The sequence below is a fragment of the Falco rusticolus genome, chromosome 4 (assembly GCF_015220075.1).
Source record: "Falco rusticolus isolate bFalRus1 chromosome 4, bFalRus1.pri, whole genome shotgun sequence".
NCBI lineage: Eukaryota > Metazoa > Chordata > Aves > Falconiformes > Falconidae > Falco > Falco rusticolus.
In genome coordinates, this window is record NC_051190.1 from 17,116,805 (window position 1) to 17,132,342 (window position 15,538).

A 15,538-nucleotide genomic window follows, 5' to 3' on the forward strand; every position below is an offset into this window, starting at 1 on the left:
TATTACAGCCTCTTTAACAGCATCTTTATATTAGTCATCTCACACTAACTAGATTACACATGTAATTTAATTATCTGTAGTCCTGCTGTTCGTCTTCTGTTTTGCACTCAAGGCAATCTTCACGTGCAATACACTGCTCGTGTTGTTTTTTAAAGTAAATCTAAAGGATGCTGTCCTCTTGCATAAGTAGCAAAGTCACTTGTTGAGTGCTTAGAGAGTGTCTTTTTATTAACATCTTGCTCTAGTGTCAGCTGCTGGACATAAGAGCTGAGTGTAGTGCAGAAGGGACTGGATACCCAGTTCTGATCTAACCAGCTCTGTGACCTTGGAGTGACTGTTTTGTTCTTCTGTGCCTCTGTTTCCCTTTCTGCCCTCTGCCTCATTCCTGGAGACAAGGCGCTTTTTTCTGTGCCTGGGGTAAGGAGGTCGTTAGGGTGTCTGTAATTCCTGTAATGTAGCACTAACTAGGAACAGGGAGCTCAGTAAATAACCAAACCTCTCTGCCATCGCTTTCTCTCTCTCTTTCTGTGGTGCAGGCTGGTTCCAGCAACGCTAGTGGGAATGTTCTGGCTGCCCTTGGTGGCATCTGGAGGACACAAGGCCTGCCGGGGTAAGGATGTGCTACATTTCAGGTGTTGTGTGTGTATTGGGGAGTGGGAGAGGGAGGATGGTCTGCTTATATTTAAACGCTGTCATACAGAAAAGACTTCTAATTTCTGTACATGTGGCAAGGGAGCAGCTGTCAGGTAGCTAAGAACAAGTCCCTCCAGGGAGGTCTCATGTCATTACCTTAGTACTGGCTGAGAGCAATGTCCAGGGGAGAGCAGAGAAACGGGGCGTTTTTGGGAGAATATCCATGGTACAATCTCTAAGCTTAGCTCCAGGCTTCGGAGGCAAGGATGGTTTCATGTTTCATAACCTGCTTTGCTCCGTGAATGTGTGCATTTGTGTTTGCATCCATTTAAACTTCAGGCATGCACATCTTGTAGCAACGGGTACCACAGTTTCGTCTTGAGGTGTGTGAATTGCCCCTCCTGAGATTTCAGGAAAGGCCAACATAGGAGCCCTCTGTGTGTCCCTTATGGACAGTCTTTTCCTCCTCCTGGCAATTTCCTACCAATTTGAAAACACCAGCGATGTCTCCCCGGTTCCTTTATATTCACTGATCTTACTGCCAAGTGTGATGGGAGCAGACGATGCAGGTGCCAGCAGCAGGGACAAGCTGAAGCAGAAGGAAGAGAGCCGTGTGCTCCCTGACCTGTCCTTTGAGCCTCCTGTCAGGTCTGGGCTTGAGCACATGCCCGTTGGGATTTCTCCAGTGAAGCAGTTGTTGCAAAAATGTAAGTTTTCTGAGGCAGACTGGGTGCAAAGATTAAGTCTGAGCACCTGCAGAGTGGCTTTCCAGTGACTTTCCTGCTGTGGCTGGAGCATAGAAATGTTCTGGGCTTTCTTCTGACCAGCTGTGGAAGTCTGGGTGATGTTGATCCAGTCTCTTAACTGCTTACTTTACTTGGTCCTGAGACAGAGAATTGCTCTTTTGACCTTGGAGCAGTGTTGCGAACACAAAGGCCTCTGCTAGCAGTTGTAGAATGTTTTGAGGTGTTACGAGCTTATAAATTATTATTGTTTTTTACAGACACCTGCTTCATTTATGCTACCTTGCCCTCGTTGAGTGCATGACTCATACCAGTTATTGGCCACTCATAGTGAATATATGTCTTAAATAACTCCTCCAGTCCATGAGGTTCAGCCTGTGCTTCCTTTGGTAGGGCTTGTGTCCCACCTGCTCTTGGCCTGGAAGAGAAACAGAGGGGTTTTTGGAAGCTTTACTTGAGGCTTTTTGCTGGAATTTCTCATAGGTTTTTAATCTGCTTGATGTGGCCGATACTTTCAGGGTGCTGTTCTAACACTTGTAAACTGTTGCTCAAAGCAGCATGCACATTGCAGCTTTGCGGGAGACAGTTTTCTCTTAACATCTGATCTCTGCTCGCCCAGCTAATAAAAGTTCAAGCTTCTTTCTACACATGTGGGAAATAATTCAAAACAAATTGCAGGAAGTTCCTGAACACCAGTTCCAGGAAGACGCCCAGCTGTGCCCCCCCGGCAGCACTCGGAGATGGGTTGTCTCAGGTTTGCTCTTGGAGGTGATGAGGTGATGCGGCCGTGGATGAGTTTTGGGTCCTACGTGGCTTGGTGAACTCCAGGGCATGTTTAGAAAGGGACTGGGAGAAGTGAGGCCAGGTTTGCTGCTGATGACAGTTGAGCTCTGAAGGGTGTGAAGAGGCATGGATTTGGCTGGGGAAACCTCCCCCTTTCCCAGCCAACAGCAGAAAACAGAAATCTATGTTTGTGTTCTTCTCAGGGTGTTTCAGCAGTGCCCTTTTCTAAACACCCAAAATTAAACTCTGCCTAAAGATAGTACCCGTGCACTAGGACCAAAGGGAACATGATTCAATTGAAATCAAAACAATAAGTGATCTGGAGAAAAAGTAACATGTAAAGGAGGCCAAGCTGCGTCAGCTGCAAGGAAAAGGAAGAAAGTCTTGGGAAAAATAAACGCAGAGGCTGCCATGCCTGCTGCCAATTATAAATCTATTAATCAAAAACAATAAAAGTGTCGGGCTTTTTTGGCCAGTTGCAACATGAAATGATTTATGGCTCCTCTAATAAATCTCATACTTGAAGAGGAGGAATTCTGAGGGCAGAAAGAAGCATTGCTTATTGCCACCTTATTAAAACCAGAGCACGGGGCTCAGCTTCCTGGTCTGCACCTAGTAAATCCCTCTGCTTCACGCCAAGAAATTTCACATCCTTTTCTGTCTGGGGAGAGCCAGGCCTGTGGCAGGAGGTAGGAGAGGGATGGGGTGAGCAGATCTGTGCACCTCTTCACTCTTGCCAGTGGGTTAGATGAGCCATTCATGTGAAAGCAAATTTATATCTTGTCCAACTGCTTTTCATGTGAGGAGGTTGTGGTGTTTGAAAGCTGTGGATTAGGCTTCACGACTCATTGATGAGAAAGACGAGGATTATTTGACTGGTAAATGTGGTGAGATGGTTTGTCCCAGCTTGTGTGTAGCTGAGGACAGAGCTGTCGGTTTGCACCAGGTGTCCCATTCCTTGGATGAGCTTCCCAGTTGGCGTGGAGATGGCATGGCAGGTGCGAAGCACCCTGCTTTCCGTGAGCCGGATCTCACCAATGCAAGTGGTGAAAGCAGCCCCTGTGCTCAGGGCTTGCTGCTGTGTGAAACGCAAGCTGCCCGCAGGAGTGGACTCACTGCGGAGCTGTAGTCAGATGACAGCGGTGCTTCTCAGCAGGGCCGCCTCTTTGGACCGGACCGTAATATGGAGGTTTTGTGGCTGTGCACGCAGTCCTTTGTCAGTGCTGGCCCTTCTGTGCTGTATCCAGACCCTGCAGTGCCTTTTCTAAAGGGTAACTTCAGGGGTCTTGGTTAGTCTTTTGAGAAAGGATTTGCTAGTCTTTTGAGAAAGGATTTGCTTTGGGTTGCAGAGTTGCCACCGAAAAATGTCACCTGTGCTGCTGGGACTGTGGGGCTAGGTGTATTGCTGGGTTGGGAACCCTGAAACGAAGGGTATGCACATCGTTGGGGAGGGCACACCATGCAGGTTTAACACCTGCAGCCAGACCTCACTCTGGGATTTAAACGTGATTCCTGATATGTGACTCCTGCCAATCCGTTCCTCACAGGGCTGTGGAGAGCACCACGTGTCTGTACCTGGAAGCCCGTGTTTGGTCTTCGCCGGTCACTGACATGCTGTGTGTTTATTGCAGCTGTTGATGAGAAGGCAGGGGTGATGCCCTCCAGCCCTTGGTGCTGGATCCCACCAGGAAGAGCTGCTGAAGCAAAAGGAAAAGTCTAGGCAGGGAGAGAGGAGTGGCAGGTGAAATCTCTGCAAACAGATAGCAAATACAAATAGGCAGTTCACCAGAGTGATTTCTGGTGGGGCCAGCAGAAAAAAACCACATTTATCTCATCTGCTGATGAGGGCAGGTGTCTCCCAGTGCGGACCAATTGGGATCAGGCCTACAGAAGAGCTCAGCTCTCCAGGTTCGGGGCAGCCCTGGAGCCGTTCAGCTCTGCCCTCCTGCAGAAGGGAGCCCACGGGTAGCAGGTGGGAAAAGGAAACTGAGGGGAGCAAGGCTGGGATTCTTGGAAGTGATGGTTAGTAATAGAGATTGCCAGGGATGCAGCTTCTGTCTAACTCAGTTATCTGCCCCTGTTTGTGTAATAGCTGTGCCTCGAGTGGGCTGTTCTGTAAATGAATGTCTGCCCCTGCTTCTGTAATGAGGGCTGCCTAATTCAGCAGGAGAAGGATGGTGCGCGTTCCGAGCGCGGTGCTGCGCCGTAGGATTTACCCTATCAGCACTCTGTCCATACATGCCTTGTACAAATTACTCTGTTTTAAAGCTGTCATTATGGTAATAGACCCAATTGCTGTCTAGTAAAGCCATAAAATGTTTCCATCTGCCTGTGTGCTCCAGGCTCCTTAGCAAAGCTCATTACAACAAAAACCAGAGTTACTGCAGCCAGAGGTTTCCCGAGTGCAGCACGATACCAGGCAGGGAGCAGAGAGCTCCGGCGTAGCCCTGGGGGGTGTGCACCTCCTGTGCAGCCAGGGGACACTGGGAATTACGCCTTGTCCCACGATGGGGACACTGAGCGGGGACATGCAGCGGTTGAAAAAAGCTGAGGACAGCATCCCTGCGGAGCTCAGCCGCATGGTGCTGTGAAGGGCTCTTGCCGTGCAGGTGACAGATCAGCAGGGGGATGCCAAACAGGTTTGAGCCTAATGTTTAATCCTTGCTTGCAGCGAAGGAAGCCTATAGTCCTCCGGGAGGATACTCTGGCCTATCCTGAGGTTGTTAAACCAACTATAAGCTTCGTTGTCTCGAGCAATTGGCTTTGCACGAGTTTCCTGTTAACTTCCAAGAACTATTAGGATGAGGCACCTAAAAATCGTGGCGGCTGAATGTGCGGCCGTGCCTGCTCCCGCCCCCTTGTACGTTGTTGGGAACGAGCCGCTGCGGTGAGCAGGGCTGTCTGTGCAGTGGGGGAGCTCCTGGCAGAGAGGGGGTCTCCCTGCCGAGGCTGGCTGGGGGCTGTGGAGGATGGGGTGCTTCCCATCTGCCTGCAGCCCTTCGGGGAGATGTGTCTGAGCTGCTCTTTCCACAGTGTGGCCCGTAGCCTCCTGCACCTCTGCTTCTGCACCTGAGGAGTATGGAGAGAGGTTAAAAATCACAAGGCTTGGGACTACTCTGTTAGGGAAGTCCAGAGAGGTTCCGTCAGTGAGCAGTGGGGTGGGATTTAAGAAAACAGCAAGTGAGAATTTTTCTTGGCTTTGTTTCCTGAAGCCCCTGCAGCCAGCCGTGCAGCATCCGCTCTCTGCTCATCTTCTGAAACCGCCTTTCCTTTGCCTTCAGCTTGTTCGCAGGTGTTGTCCCACGGATGACAGCTATCAGCCTGGGAGGCTTCATCTTCCTGGGGACATATGAGAAGACTCGCCAGCTGCTGCTCTGACCCAGCCTGGCCGGTCCTGCTGGTGGCTCCCAGAGAAGCTGGAGAAGCTGCCGAGCTGGAGGAGGAGTCCGGCCGAGAACACAGCCTTCCTCCTGCCGCCCCTTCGCCGCAGCTGTTCAGCAGGCTGAGAGCCACTTTCACTGTTAAAGAAAAGTAAATCCTCCAATAATCCAATTTCCCAAACATGAAATTTTCCTGCATGGAAAGTGAGTGAGGTCATTGTGAGAGTTGTGCCAAAAAAGTGATGTTTGGGGGGTAAACAGCTAATTACGGTGGCTGAGAAAGGCGTTCTTAGAACTCCTGCAGGGGAAATGTTTTGCAAACCTCCAGATTGTGGGCTGAGCGGGGAGGCTGAAATAAAGCAAGTTTTCATAATTCAGTGGCACCTGCCTCATACCGCGGGGAGGGTTTCGCTGGGCAGGGAAGGGGCTGATAGAGTTAACAGCCCGCTGCCCTCCAGCAGCACTGAGAGTATTCCTGGTTGGGAGAGCTCTTTGTAAAAGACAATAATCCATTTGTTTCTGATTTGAGCTGTATTTGTGGAAGTTTATATTCCTATTTATGCCTACAGGTGCTCAGCAAGCATTCCTGTGTGGTAGCTAGTGCAGCTTTATTAATTAGACTCACGTTTCTCCAGTAAAAGCACAGGTTTATATTATTTCACAGCTGTGCTTGTGCAAAGATGTGCAGCTCTGCCTTCTTTTGGTCATCCTCCCTCAGCAGCTGAAGGAGCAGGAGGCTGGAAATCCCGAAGCCCAGGAGGGAGGCTGGGAAGGCAGGGCAGAGAGAACACGCAGGTTCTCCTGCCAACGTACAGGTGGATCCCGAGGGCTCTCGGGAGGCTGCTGGCAGGCAGAGCAAATGCTCTCATGTTAGGAAACAGAAGCTGTAGCAGCCAAAACGGTGCAAGGATGAGCTTGGTGTAAAGGCCTTGTTGAAATCACTTAAAATTACCACCGGAGTCTGGGGCGGGGGCCCCCAGGTTTACACCAGCAACTTGGCTAAGTGGTGCTTGAAAACAGTTAGGTGTGGAAAGTGTTTGTGGGGGCACGGCAAAGCCAAGTTGCTGCAGAGCGAAAAGACCCCTCGGTGGGCTGTACCGGCGCGGTGTTACAAGGGGGCCAGGTCAGGCGGTGGCGGTTCACAGGGGCTCACCCCTGCTGCTCGGAGGCTGAGGGGCTCCTCGCGCATGGCGGGGAGGAGGTAGGTGCTGGCTGCCGCAGGGGCCATGGGGAGCCACACAGGGGCGAGCAGGGCGGCTGTGCACCGGGACTCGTGTCCCGTGAGTGCCCGCCGGCAGGCTTGAGAGGGGCAGCGCAGCCCGGTTCGTGCGGCCACAGCGGCACCGAGGCCATCGGCTTCAAGCTGGTGGCACCACATGCCTGGGCCCGCCGCTCTGTGCCGGCTCCTTCCAGGTCATCGCAAGGCTTCTGGCCCAATGGAAGTCGTACCCGTGGTGACACGCTCCTGGGATGCTAGAACTTCACTTCCAGGTGGCTCTCCGCGTTAGGAAGCCGTACGGGTGCAGGGAGTCCCGCGGCGAGGGAGGACAAATACGAACCAGGTTGGTGCATGCGCAGGGCCGGGGGCACGTGCCGAGCCTGAGCCCCTGCCCAGAGCACGGGCTGCTGCTCAGCCTTACTAAGGCTGAATGTTCTATGACACCGTCGTCCCATGACATAGTAGTAAGACCTTTCTGAGGCCAAAACTTAGGAAATGATGGGCAAACCAGTAAAACTTACAGAACAAAGGATGTCATTCTTAAAAATAATCTTCAATTAAAATGGGGAGTTTCAGCCAAGCCCGTATTGGCTGGTCAATTCTGCCCGTTCCATGGTGTGGTGTAGCACTCCTTCCTGCCACTTTAAAGGTTGTCTCTTTTATGAAGTTGTATATATCTGTGTGTCTCACAGAACCAATTTTAGGGGCTTTTGTGTGGCAGGAGATTTAATACTCTGCCTTAAAAGCTAGTTTGTATTTTCTGTTAAAGCTTTTTAAACATGATGAGAGGGTTAGCACTGCAGTTGGTGCATTTAATTACTTGAGCTGAAAATAATCACGCCTCCTAAGCCACTGGGTCCAAATACCGCATTTTTGTTGGCTTTCCTTAATATTTGCATAATCATTTGTCATCACTGCTTTTTTGTTTAAAACGAAAAAAACAAACAAAACCCCCAAAATGCAAATAACTAGCCAGATTGTTTTAGCCGACAATATGGGGAGGAGAGACGGAGGCCAAGCGCTTCCCCTTCCTGTGTCCTGGAGTGGCTGCGCAGCCCAGACCGCCACGGGAAGGACCAGGGCACCCCGCGGGAACGGCGCCAGCAAGCCAGAGCCCCAGCGGACAGCCAGGTTAACTCCTGCATGTGTTAAGAGACAATCTCAGGAAATCTGCTTTATACCCAAAGTCCTAACTTGGAGGAGGAAATTATATTTGATTTTTTTTTAAAAAAAGTCAGAAATTGAATTGAGATTTTTAGTTAAAGCAAGAATCCAAGCTTATCTCCAAAGCTGCCTCTGGAATTTCCATACAGGGTGGGGTTTGGGTTTGAGAAAGCCAGAGGTGTTCACAACTGCAGCTGAGTCTGGTGCTGTCCTGGCCCCGTTTTTCTTACGTACTTGCACATGTGCACACCCCATCTGTTCTGATTTCAGTGCCAAGATAAGGGTAGTGCCAGATACTTAAGCGAGCTGATATATTGTAAATGTATTTCTTGTGAGCTCTTTATTGTATCTTTCGATACAGCCCCCAAATTCCACCCCATCTGCAAGTTGGGCTGCCAGTCTCATGCTGATCCACAGCATCTCATGTTAAAGTCGTGGGTCCAATTTCACGAGCGGGTATTTGGGCAGTCCGTCTGCATTTTCGTCAGACAAAGACAGAAAAGAGTATAGCAATGGATTAGAATTTTATTTCATTTTCAACTGAAACTCCCAAAAGCTCACTCAACAAAACAGCTGTAATATTATAAATGAACCTTTATTAAAGACACTTCAATGCCATTCGTTAGACACTTCAATATCTTACATGTTTTTCAATGTACAACATTGTACCAAATTTTCTAATAAATAAATAACTTTGTACACAAAAGTAATACTTCCTCTTTCACATTGCCTCTTAGAAGCAGCAAATTCACATATTTAGTGGAAGTCATAACATTAGGCAGTTAACTTTATTCAGAAACATTATTTTCAAATGTTAATGTGGCAAATATGCTTTGTATCTGCAATGGTGATGACATTTCCGCCAGCAAAATGAGTCAGTTAAATCATTCCCATCTTCCCCGTGTCCCCGGTTCCACTATTTTCACCTTGCGAGTCAGTTCCGAAGCATACTTTCCCTTTCAGTAAGGGGAAAATTACGCTCCGTTTATAGCTTTCTAACATCCATTTCCTTTGCTCGGAATAAACTTGGCACTCAACATAATCAGCCACCTGTCTCAAAGTGCAAACGTGTCAATAGTCAGGAACTGATACAGACAGGTACCCGGCTGAATTATGCATTGCTTCGTCAAGGTCGGGCTCCGCTGCCGGGCAGCAGGCGGAGGTCCTTCCCTTACGGGAGGTGGTGGCTCCTCAAGGTGAGGCGCGGGATGGACGAGCGGGTAACAGAGCAAACAGGCACCTCGCATCCCGGTGCTAGGCAGCTCGTCCCTGCTCGCCGAGACCCTGCAGGCGTGGCAGCGCTCGGGCAGTCACCAAGCGGTGGATTTAATGTTTCTGCCCTTACCTCTGGTGCTTGTTTTGAGCCACAGTACTAGCAAAAGTGGATTTCCACCAGACTCGGCTTCAGTGGAACTGGCGTTTGAGTTGCTCCTAAGGAAAAAAGTAACAACCCCCCCCAATAAACCTTCCCCCAGAGTAGTCATCACCAGAGTTAGCAACCTGATGTTAGCAGAACTCAAATTACAAATAACTGGGAGTCCTCCATCCACAGGTACCAACACCAACAGAAAGCAGCCTTTCTATAAATAAAAAGCATTGTAGTGAAGTGAGAAGTGACAAGGATCTGATTGACCAATGTGGGCATTTTTTCCCCCCCGTTCATGGATGAACTTAACTTAAAAGACCCCGTAAAAATACTTGGAACGTTTCCATTTAACAGAGTACTTTCAACCATAACTACATAGTTTCCCTTCTAAACGAGTATTTTTTTGAGTAGCCCAGAATTGCTACACAAGGCAGATATTTTCATATAAAGAGCCTGGCTGCAGATGGGGGTAATGGTGTTTTGCAGGAAAAAAGTAACTATCAGATGAATTAACGGTACAGCTGTCGGCTCAGGAGTGTGATTTTAGTTTGTTGTCAAAACAGCTCTATGGTTTCAAACCCCCTCCAGAACAGATGTCATTTTTTGGGTGTGAAAACACATTTTACTGGCACGTGTTATTCCTTCTAAACAGGGCTGGGCTGTGTAATGATATGCATCTTATACAGGTAAAGCTGCATCCACGTGGGAAATGTCTGCAATTAGCTCTGTAGGTGATCAGCGCTGTAACTGCATCTACAGGCAGATAACGCCCTCTGCTATGAAGTTTTTGAACGGTGCAACATGAGACCACCCCACAGTTTACTGCATGAGTTACTTATTTTGGTAATGACTGCTCACTAATCACGACAGCCTTTTTGTCTGGCTGTTTCGGGGCTCTGCACTGTTGCTGAATTATTTAGTGCCTCTTGTGTGGTCCACTCTTAACGTATCACACAGTCACAGTTCATATACTAATTTGTATGCAGTTTTGAAAAATAATGGAATTTAAGTTCTTCCACCAACAGGAAAAAAATCAGGTTGCTATGTAATTTCTCATTGCATGGGTTCTTCTCGTATAAACTTCATTTGAAACAGCTGAAGATCTCTGTTTAAACATGTTAAGTGCAATAAATTTCAAAGGGGAAGGAAATTTGTGCTAAGTAACCCGATTAATTCTTGATTTAAAGGAACTTCCATTGAAAAGAGGACAATCCCTTTGCAACAGTCTGGCTTTTTAAAGTTCTGCTTATGCGTTTAAGGCACCAGAATTATTTCTCTCACAAAGTTTAACAGCAACCTGATACTGAAAACAATATTGCCAAAATTGTAAAATTTCATTCAGTTTTCCATGCACTAAAGATTAAAATAGCCTCTGTAAAAGATATATATATATATTTTTATATATATATATTTATATATGAAAACTCTTATGTACAATTGTATCAAATACTTTTCTCTTTACACAATAACCCCTTGCATTTATGTGCTTCATATGCAAGTCAACTTTTGAACACTTCATACTTCTCAGGGAAGTTTTAAACTATGTACAAACAGATGACGCTCGAACAGGAGTTTGTTCCCCATACAAGCTTGTTTCTCATACCTCAGTTGTTTTGCCTTTGACAGGTCATCAGTTCAGGATTTGAGGTAGAAGTAAGTAGCCTATATACTCTGTGCAAAGAAAAAAAAAAATTTAAAACTAATAGCGTATTTGTTAATTTGCACGTGGCAGTCTGTCCTCTCAGTCCAGCGATGTGTTTGGTGGCTTCAACTCACGAACGGAGTCGCACAGCTTGGGTGCGCTGCCGTTGGGCAGGAGAGCCTGTTTCACTTCGGCTTCGCTCTGCAAATCCAGTAGTGTTGGGGAAATTTCAGGAAGCACGTTCAGTTGCTTTAGTGACCCTCCTGCTGGTGAAGCTCTCACCAAATTAAGGTTGTTAAGCTCTGAAGGCTTTGCTGCGGCTTGCGAAGAGCCTGCAAAAAGCCAAAGAACCAGTGTGGTTAGTCGGTGCTGAGCCCGCCAGCGCTCCTCATAAAACCAACCCCGCCACTATCATTCATGCCTTTGAGCCAGTTAGAAAAGCCGATAGGAGAAGACATCCCCACGGAAAGACGTACCGTGTTTGTCTGCGAGCAGCGGGCTGGTCGTGCTCACAGGTCTTATTCTGTCGTGGTTGCTGGGGTAGAGGGTCCCGTCTGTTTCCATCCTCTTGCCACTGGCAATCCCGTTGCACGGCTGAGGATGAAGAAGGCTGGTGCCTGCACCCTTCTTCCTACTTCGTTCCTTACTGCTCAGTGCGTTTGGGAAGGTATTGTCCATAGTCTTAAGGCTCTCAGCATAGTACTCCGACTCCTTGGGGTAAATGTGGACGTTCATGCTGTCCGTGCTGCCACTGCAGTCCGTGCACACAACCGGCAGGCCATAGCCTTCAAGGGAGGAAGGGAAGATGGCAACAAACGCAGATTAACCAGCTGGAAGTTGTCAGCACAAGCTCACAAGTAGCGGAAGGAAAAGGCAGCTCTGTTTAGTTCATCCGTCCCTCGGCAGTGTGGGACTCTCACTGAGCACTGTGGATGGACGCTTCGTGGTTTTGTACAGGGCTAGTAAGTACCTGCGTTTTTCAGAACTCTGTAGCTATCCCTATAGGTAGTTCCAATTAATAGGTTTAGTTGGTTGCATTTTGGATTTTTGGGGGGTTTTTACTCCAAAGAAGTTGTGACTTCCTTTTTTTTTTTTAAACAAACTGTGCGTTTATTTCCTTTTCCAGGCTTTCTGGTCAGGGCAGAACTAGAAAGTGGAACTTTCCTGTACCTGCTTTAAAATACCAAGTTACCTTTCCCATTTTTGTGCTGCTGCTTTGCAGGAATCACTGTCAACTCACAATGTTGTTATCTCAAGATATGCTGTTACTGTTAGTGGTAACAACAGATGAGCAGAATTCAAAGCAGCAAACAGGAAGGAGTTTCTAAATGTCAAAAGTTAATTTCCCCAGTGCACCTGACAACTTTCCATTATTAAACTTTACAGTTTCTCCTGGAGAGAAAATTTGTTTCACTGCCTGTTTTTCTGTGTATGTTACAACAGCACGGGAACAGAAAACACATCCTAAAATTAGAAAAGTATGAGTGTAACACTCAAGAAATTGGCAAAGAGCAGTGGCAGGTGTAATGCCCAAAACAACTTTTAAATTTTGAAAATGAAAAAAGAAAAAAAAAAAAAAAGCTCAGCTTTTGCTGAGCTTTGAAGTTGACAGCCTCTTTAAAGAGCATGACAAATTTTAACACATTCAGTTTAAAAGTGCTCTCGCATTTTAGGAATAGCTCAAATCAAAATACCGATCAGCCAGCTGCAAGGAATGGCAATCGTGAGCTTTAGTCTGCCTCTTTCTGACGGTTCCTTGAATTTAAACTACCCAAGCTTGATGGAGGATCAAAGCGAGTAGGGGAAAGTAAATTTACTGTGCTCACACCTGAGAATCATTCTGGGCTTTTTTTTTTTTTTTTTTCTTTTCTGAAGGTAACAATTTCTTGTCTTAATGCTGCCTGACTTGGAGGGCCTTCTGATCTGTACAAACACGAAATACCTTTCCAGATTAATGGGTTTTGTACCTGTCTTATCTGGAACAAGCATTCCATCAGCCATGTCTTCAGTTTTCCAAGTGTCTTTATTATAGCCGATACACAGCTTTGGCTGTCTACAACCTACAGTGGGAGCTTCAACATCTGGACACCTTCCAGCATCAGTCTGACACATACCTGTAACAAACAAACCATCTGGCTAAAGATTACAACCATCTGCTCTCAGTTAAATGACTTGTTAAGTCTTACTTCTACTGTAAAAGCTGTAAAAGGGAGAAAAAATAGCAATGGAGATAATAGATAATTTTAAGCTAATGTTTAACAGAATAAATGCTGTACAATCTCAGGAGAATCTTAGTTCAGAACGCTTAACTTTTCCTTCCTAACGTGCTGTGTTTAAATGCTGTAAAATCCCAACTTTTAATTTCTAAGCCTGAAGGCAGGGACAGGCAATGCTAATGTATTTTCTAGTAGAGCTTAACTGTGGGTAACTCTGGTGCCAAAAACCTAATCCAAAATTAGCAAAAATATAGTCCTTAGGGCCTGACTGAGCAGTCTCTGAAGCAGTCTGCTTGTATGAACACTGTTATTACTGGGAGGATAGCTTTGTGAAGTGAAAGAAAGATCCCTGTTCTGCATAAATGCAGTAGCTAGAGGATTACATTAAGAAGATCGTTCAGATAACTCGTAACAAGCACAGAAGTACTTCGTACTGTGATTTCTACCTCCTCCTATCAGGTTCAGATACAGCATTACAGAAAAAATAATTAAACCGGTTCTCACCGTTGCTGTCTATGTGCCCGTTAGGCTGTTGGTTATCTACTCTGATGACCGCTTCCTGCCGGTCAGAAAGAGTCCCTTGTGAAGACAAGTAGCTGGGCACGTCAGGAGGCACAATAGTCTCATCTACAGCAATGGGAGCAGAGAAATGTCAGTTCCTAGTAAGATACAAAGGCTTCCGTCTTCAAAGGCACATCAAATCACGTTTGCAAGAGGGATCTGGGATTTGGTATTTTCTCTAGATGCAATGGAATCGGAACTGTCTAAATACTCCATTCCCCTCAGAAGCCCCCGTCCTGATTTTTCGAAGCTTAAGGCTGTGCGATACAGCGCTGACAAGGCCACCTCGAGTGTCTGCGTTTGGCACGGCCAGTGCAAGGGAGGTGGTGGAGGAACTGGAACTGTCTCTTCAGAACAAGTAAATCCTTCCTCTTCCCTTGAAATCCAGAGTCCCTCGTTTGACTCAAGTCCTGTGTCTCCCAAAGTCGTGAGTAAAAGACTTCTGGAGAACAGCATCTTCACTACATTTAAGCAGGCAAGTACGTCTAAGCCCCTCGACTATCCCTGGTTTTCTCCATTTTATATCAGGCAATTTCTGTTTCCCTTGTCACACAAAACCAAGTGAAACTCAGTTATGCTCGGCATGAAGCCCTAGACTTCCAGGACTGAAAAAAACCCAAGGGGTGGGAGGCGGGGAATCCCACTGACACATCGCACTGGTCAGATGGTATCCAAGCGTCCCTACCTAGCCCCTGTCTTTAAACCCCTACGTCATACTGGTTCTAAAGCTAAGCCTAATATAGGAAGGCTGCAAATCCCGGCTGGGCAGGGAGGCCTGGGGTTGGTTCTTCCATACGTCTGTGCAGAGGCTGCACAGCGCTGAGGGCAGGAGAGTTTATTCTCACTGCAACACTCACTTCTGCACCAAATTATCCCCTTTGAATATCAGGAAGAAGCAATAAATGCTGCTTCTTCCCCTAAAAGGTGAGGGGTACCCCTCATCAGCAGGGCTACAACAGCTCTTACGGGCAACGTGGAAAAAGGGATTGCAGCTTCAAAGTCTAATTTCTCAAGTTTTGAATACAGTCTTTGAAAATACATATTCCCAAGAAGACAGGTTCCCAGCATCATGGACATAATCCAGACTGTCTCAAGAGTTATCATTTATGGTCATGGAAAATCAAAGTAGCAAAGCAATGGCTGGAACTACCGCCAAGTGGAAAAGGCCTTTCTGAAGGGCAAGCCAAGGGGAGAGAAGCAGCTCTGAACATGCTTCAGCAGCAAGTGAAAGCTGCTTCCAGCTTTGCAAGCCAGGAGAACCATCGTGATAAGCCAACTGCTTTCCCAGTGTGATCGCGTGGCTACCTGGCGTGCCGATTCAGCCGCACTGGGAAGTCTGACAGCACGGAAGGTTAGAGGAAGCCTGAGCAGGAGACCAGAGCTACCTGTGTTGGTGACACTGTATTCTTCACTCTTCTTCCTGGTTTGGTAGATGATGCAGACCCAGACCAGAGACGTCACCACGATGCTACACACCACGGCAATGGTGATGATCCCCACGGTGGTACGGTCCTTCCTACAGCCGAGAGACTGTAAGATGCTCACATGGCTGTGCGCACGCTCTGTCCCCAGGGTGTTGGACATTTCACAGGTGTATTTCCCAGCGTCCTCCAAGACAACGTTCCTAATGATCAGCAGCTGGTTGCCAGAGGTGAAGTGATGCCTTTCTGTCACCATCAGGGGCTGGTCACCTTTCAGCCAGGTAATGCGGGGAGATGGGCTCCCCGTGGCTTTGCACTGAAGAGCCACAGTCTCACCTACGGACACTACGTGGTCTTCCAGTGGATGAATCAAAGATGGTGTCTCTGCAGGACAACAATCACAGAAATTA

At 47.4% G+C, this 15,538-nt stretch overlaps 2 protein-coding genes across 7 annotated transcripts in view; one reads left to right on the plus strand and one right to left on the minus strand.

Moving 5' to 3' along the window:
- The window catches only part of SLC25A26 (solute carrier family 25 member 26), a 90,981-nt gene extending 83,002 nt beyond the window's left edge, over window positions 1–7,979 (plus strand). For all 5 annotated transcript variants that reach the window (XM_037387328.1, XM_037387329.1, XM_037387332.1 and 2 more), the window contains 2 exons: window positions 537–610; window positions 5,441–7,979. In XM_037387328.1, coding sequence (XP_037243225.1) covers window positions 537–610; window positions 5,441–5,537 — 171 coding nt within the window. In that variant the 3' untranslated portion in view covers window positions 5,538–7,979. The remainder of the gene's footprint in view (window positions 1–536; window positions 611–5,440) is intronic.
- Window positions 7,980–8,431: 452 nt separating this feature from the next.
- The window catches only part of LRIG1 (leucine rich repeats and immunoglobulin like domains 1), a 94,340-nt gene continuing 87,233 nt past the window's right edge, over window positions 8,432–15,538 (minus strand). The window contains exons 15-19 of one of the 2 annotated variants that reach the window (XM_037387327.1): window positions 15,093–15,512; window positions 13,651–13,773; window positions 12,898–13,044; window positions 11,407–11,715; window positions 8,432–11,262 (exon numbers count right to left, since the gene is read on the minus strand). In XM_037387327.1, the coding sequence (XP_037243224.1) occupies window positions 11,030–11,262; window positions 11,407–11,715; window positions 12,898–13,044; window positions 13,651–13,773; window positions 15,093–15,512 (1,232 nt within the window). In that variant the 3' untranslated portion in view covers window positions 8,432–11,029. Of the gene's footprint in view, window positions 11,263–11,406; window positions 11,716–12,897; window positions 13,063–13,650; window positions 13,774–15,092; window positions 15,513–15,538 lie in introns of both variants that reach the window. The other variant, XM_037387326.1, reaches the window with a different exon arrangement.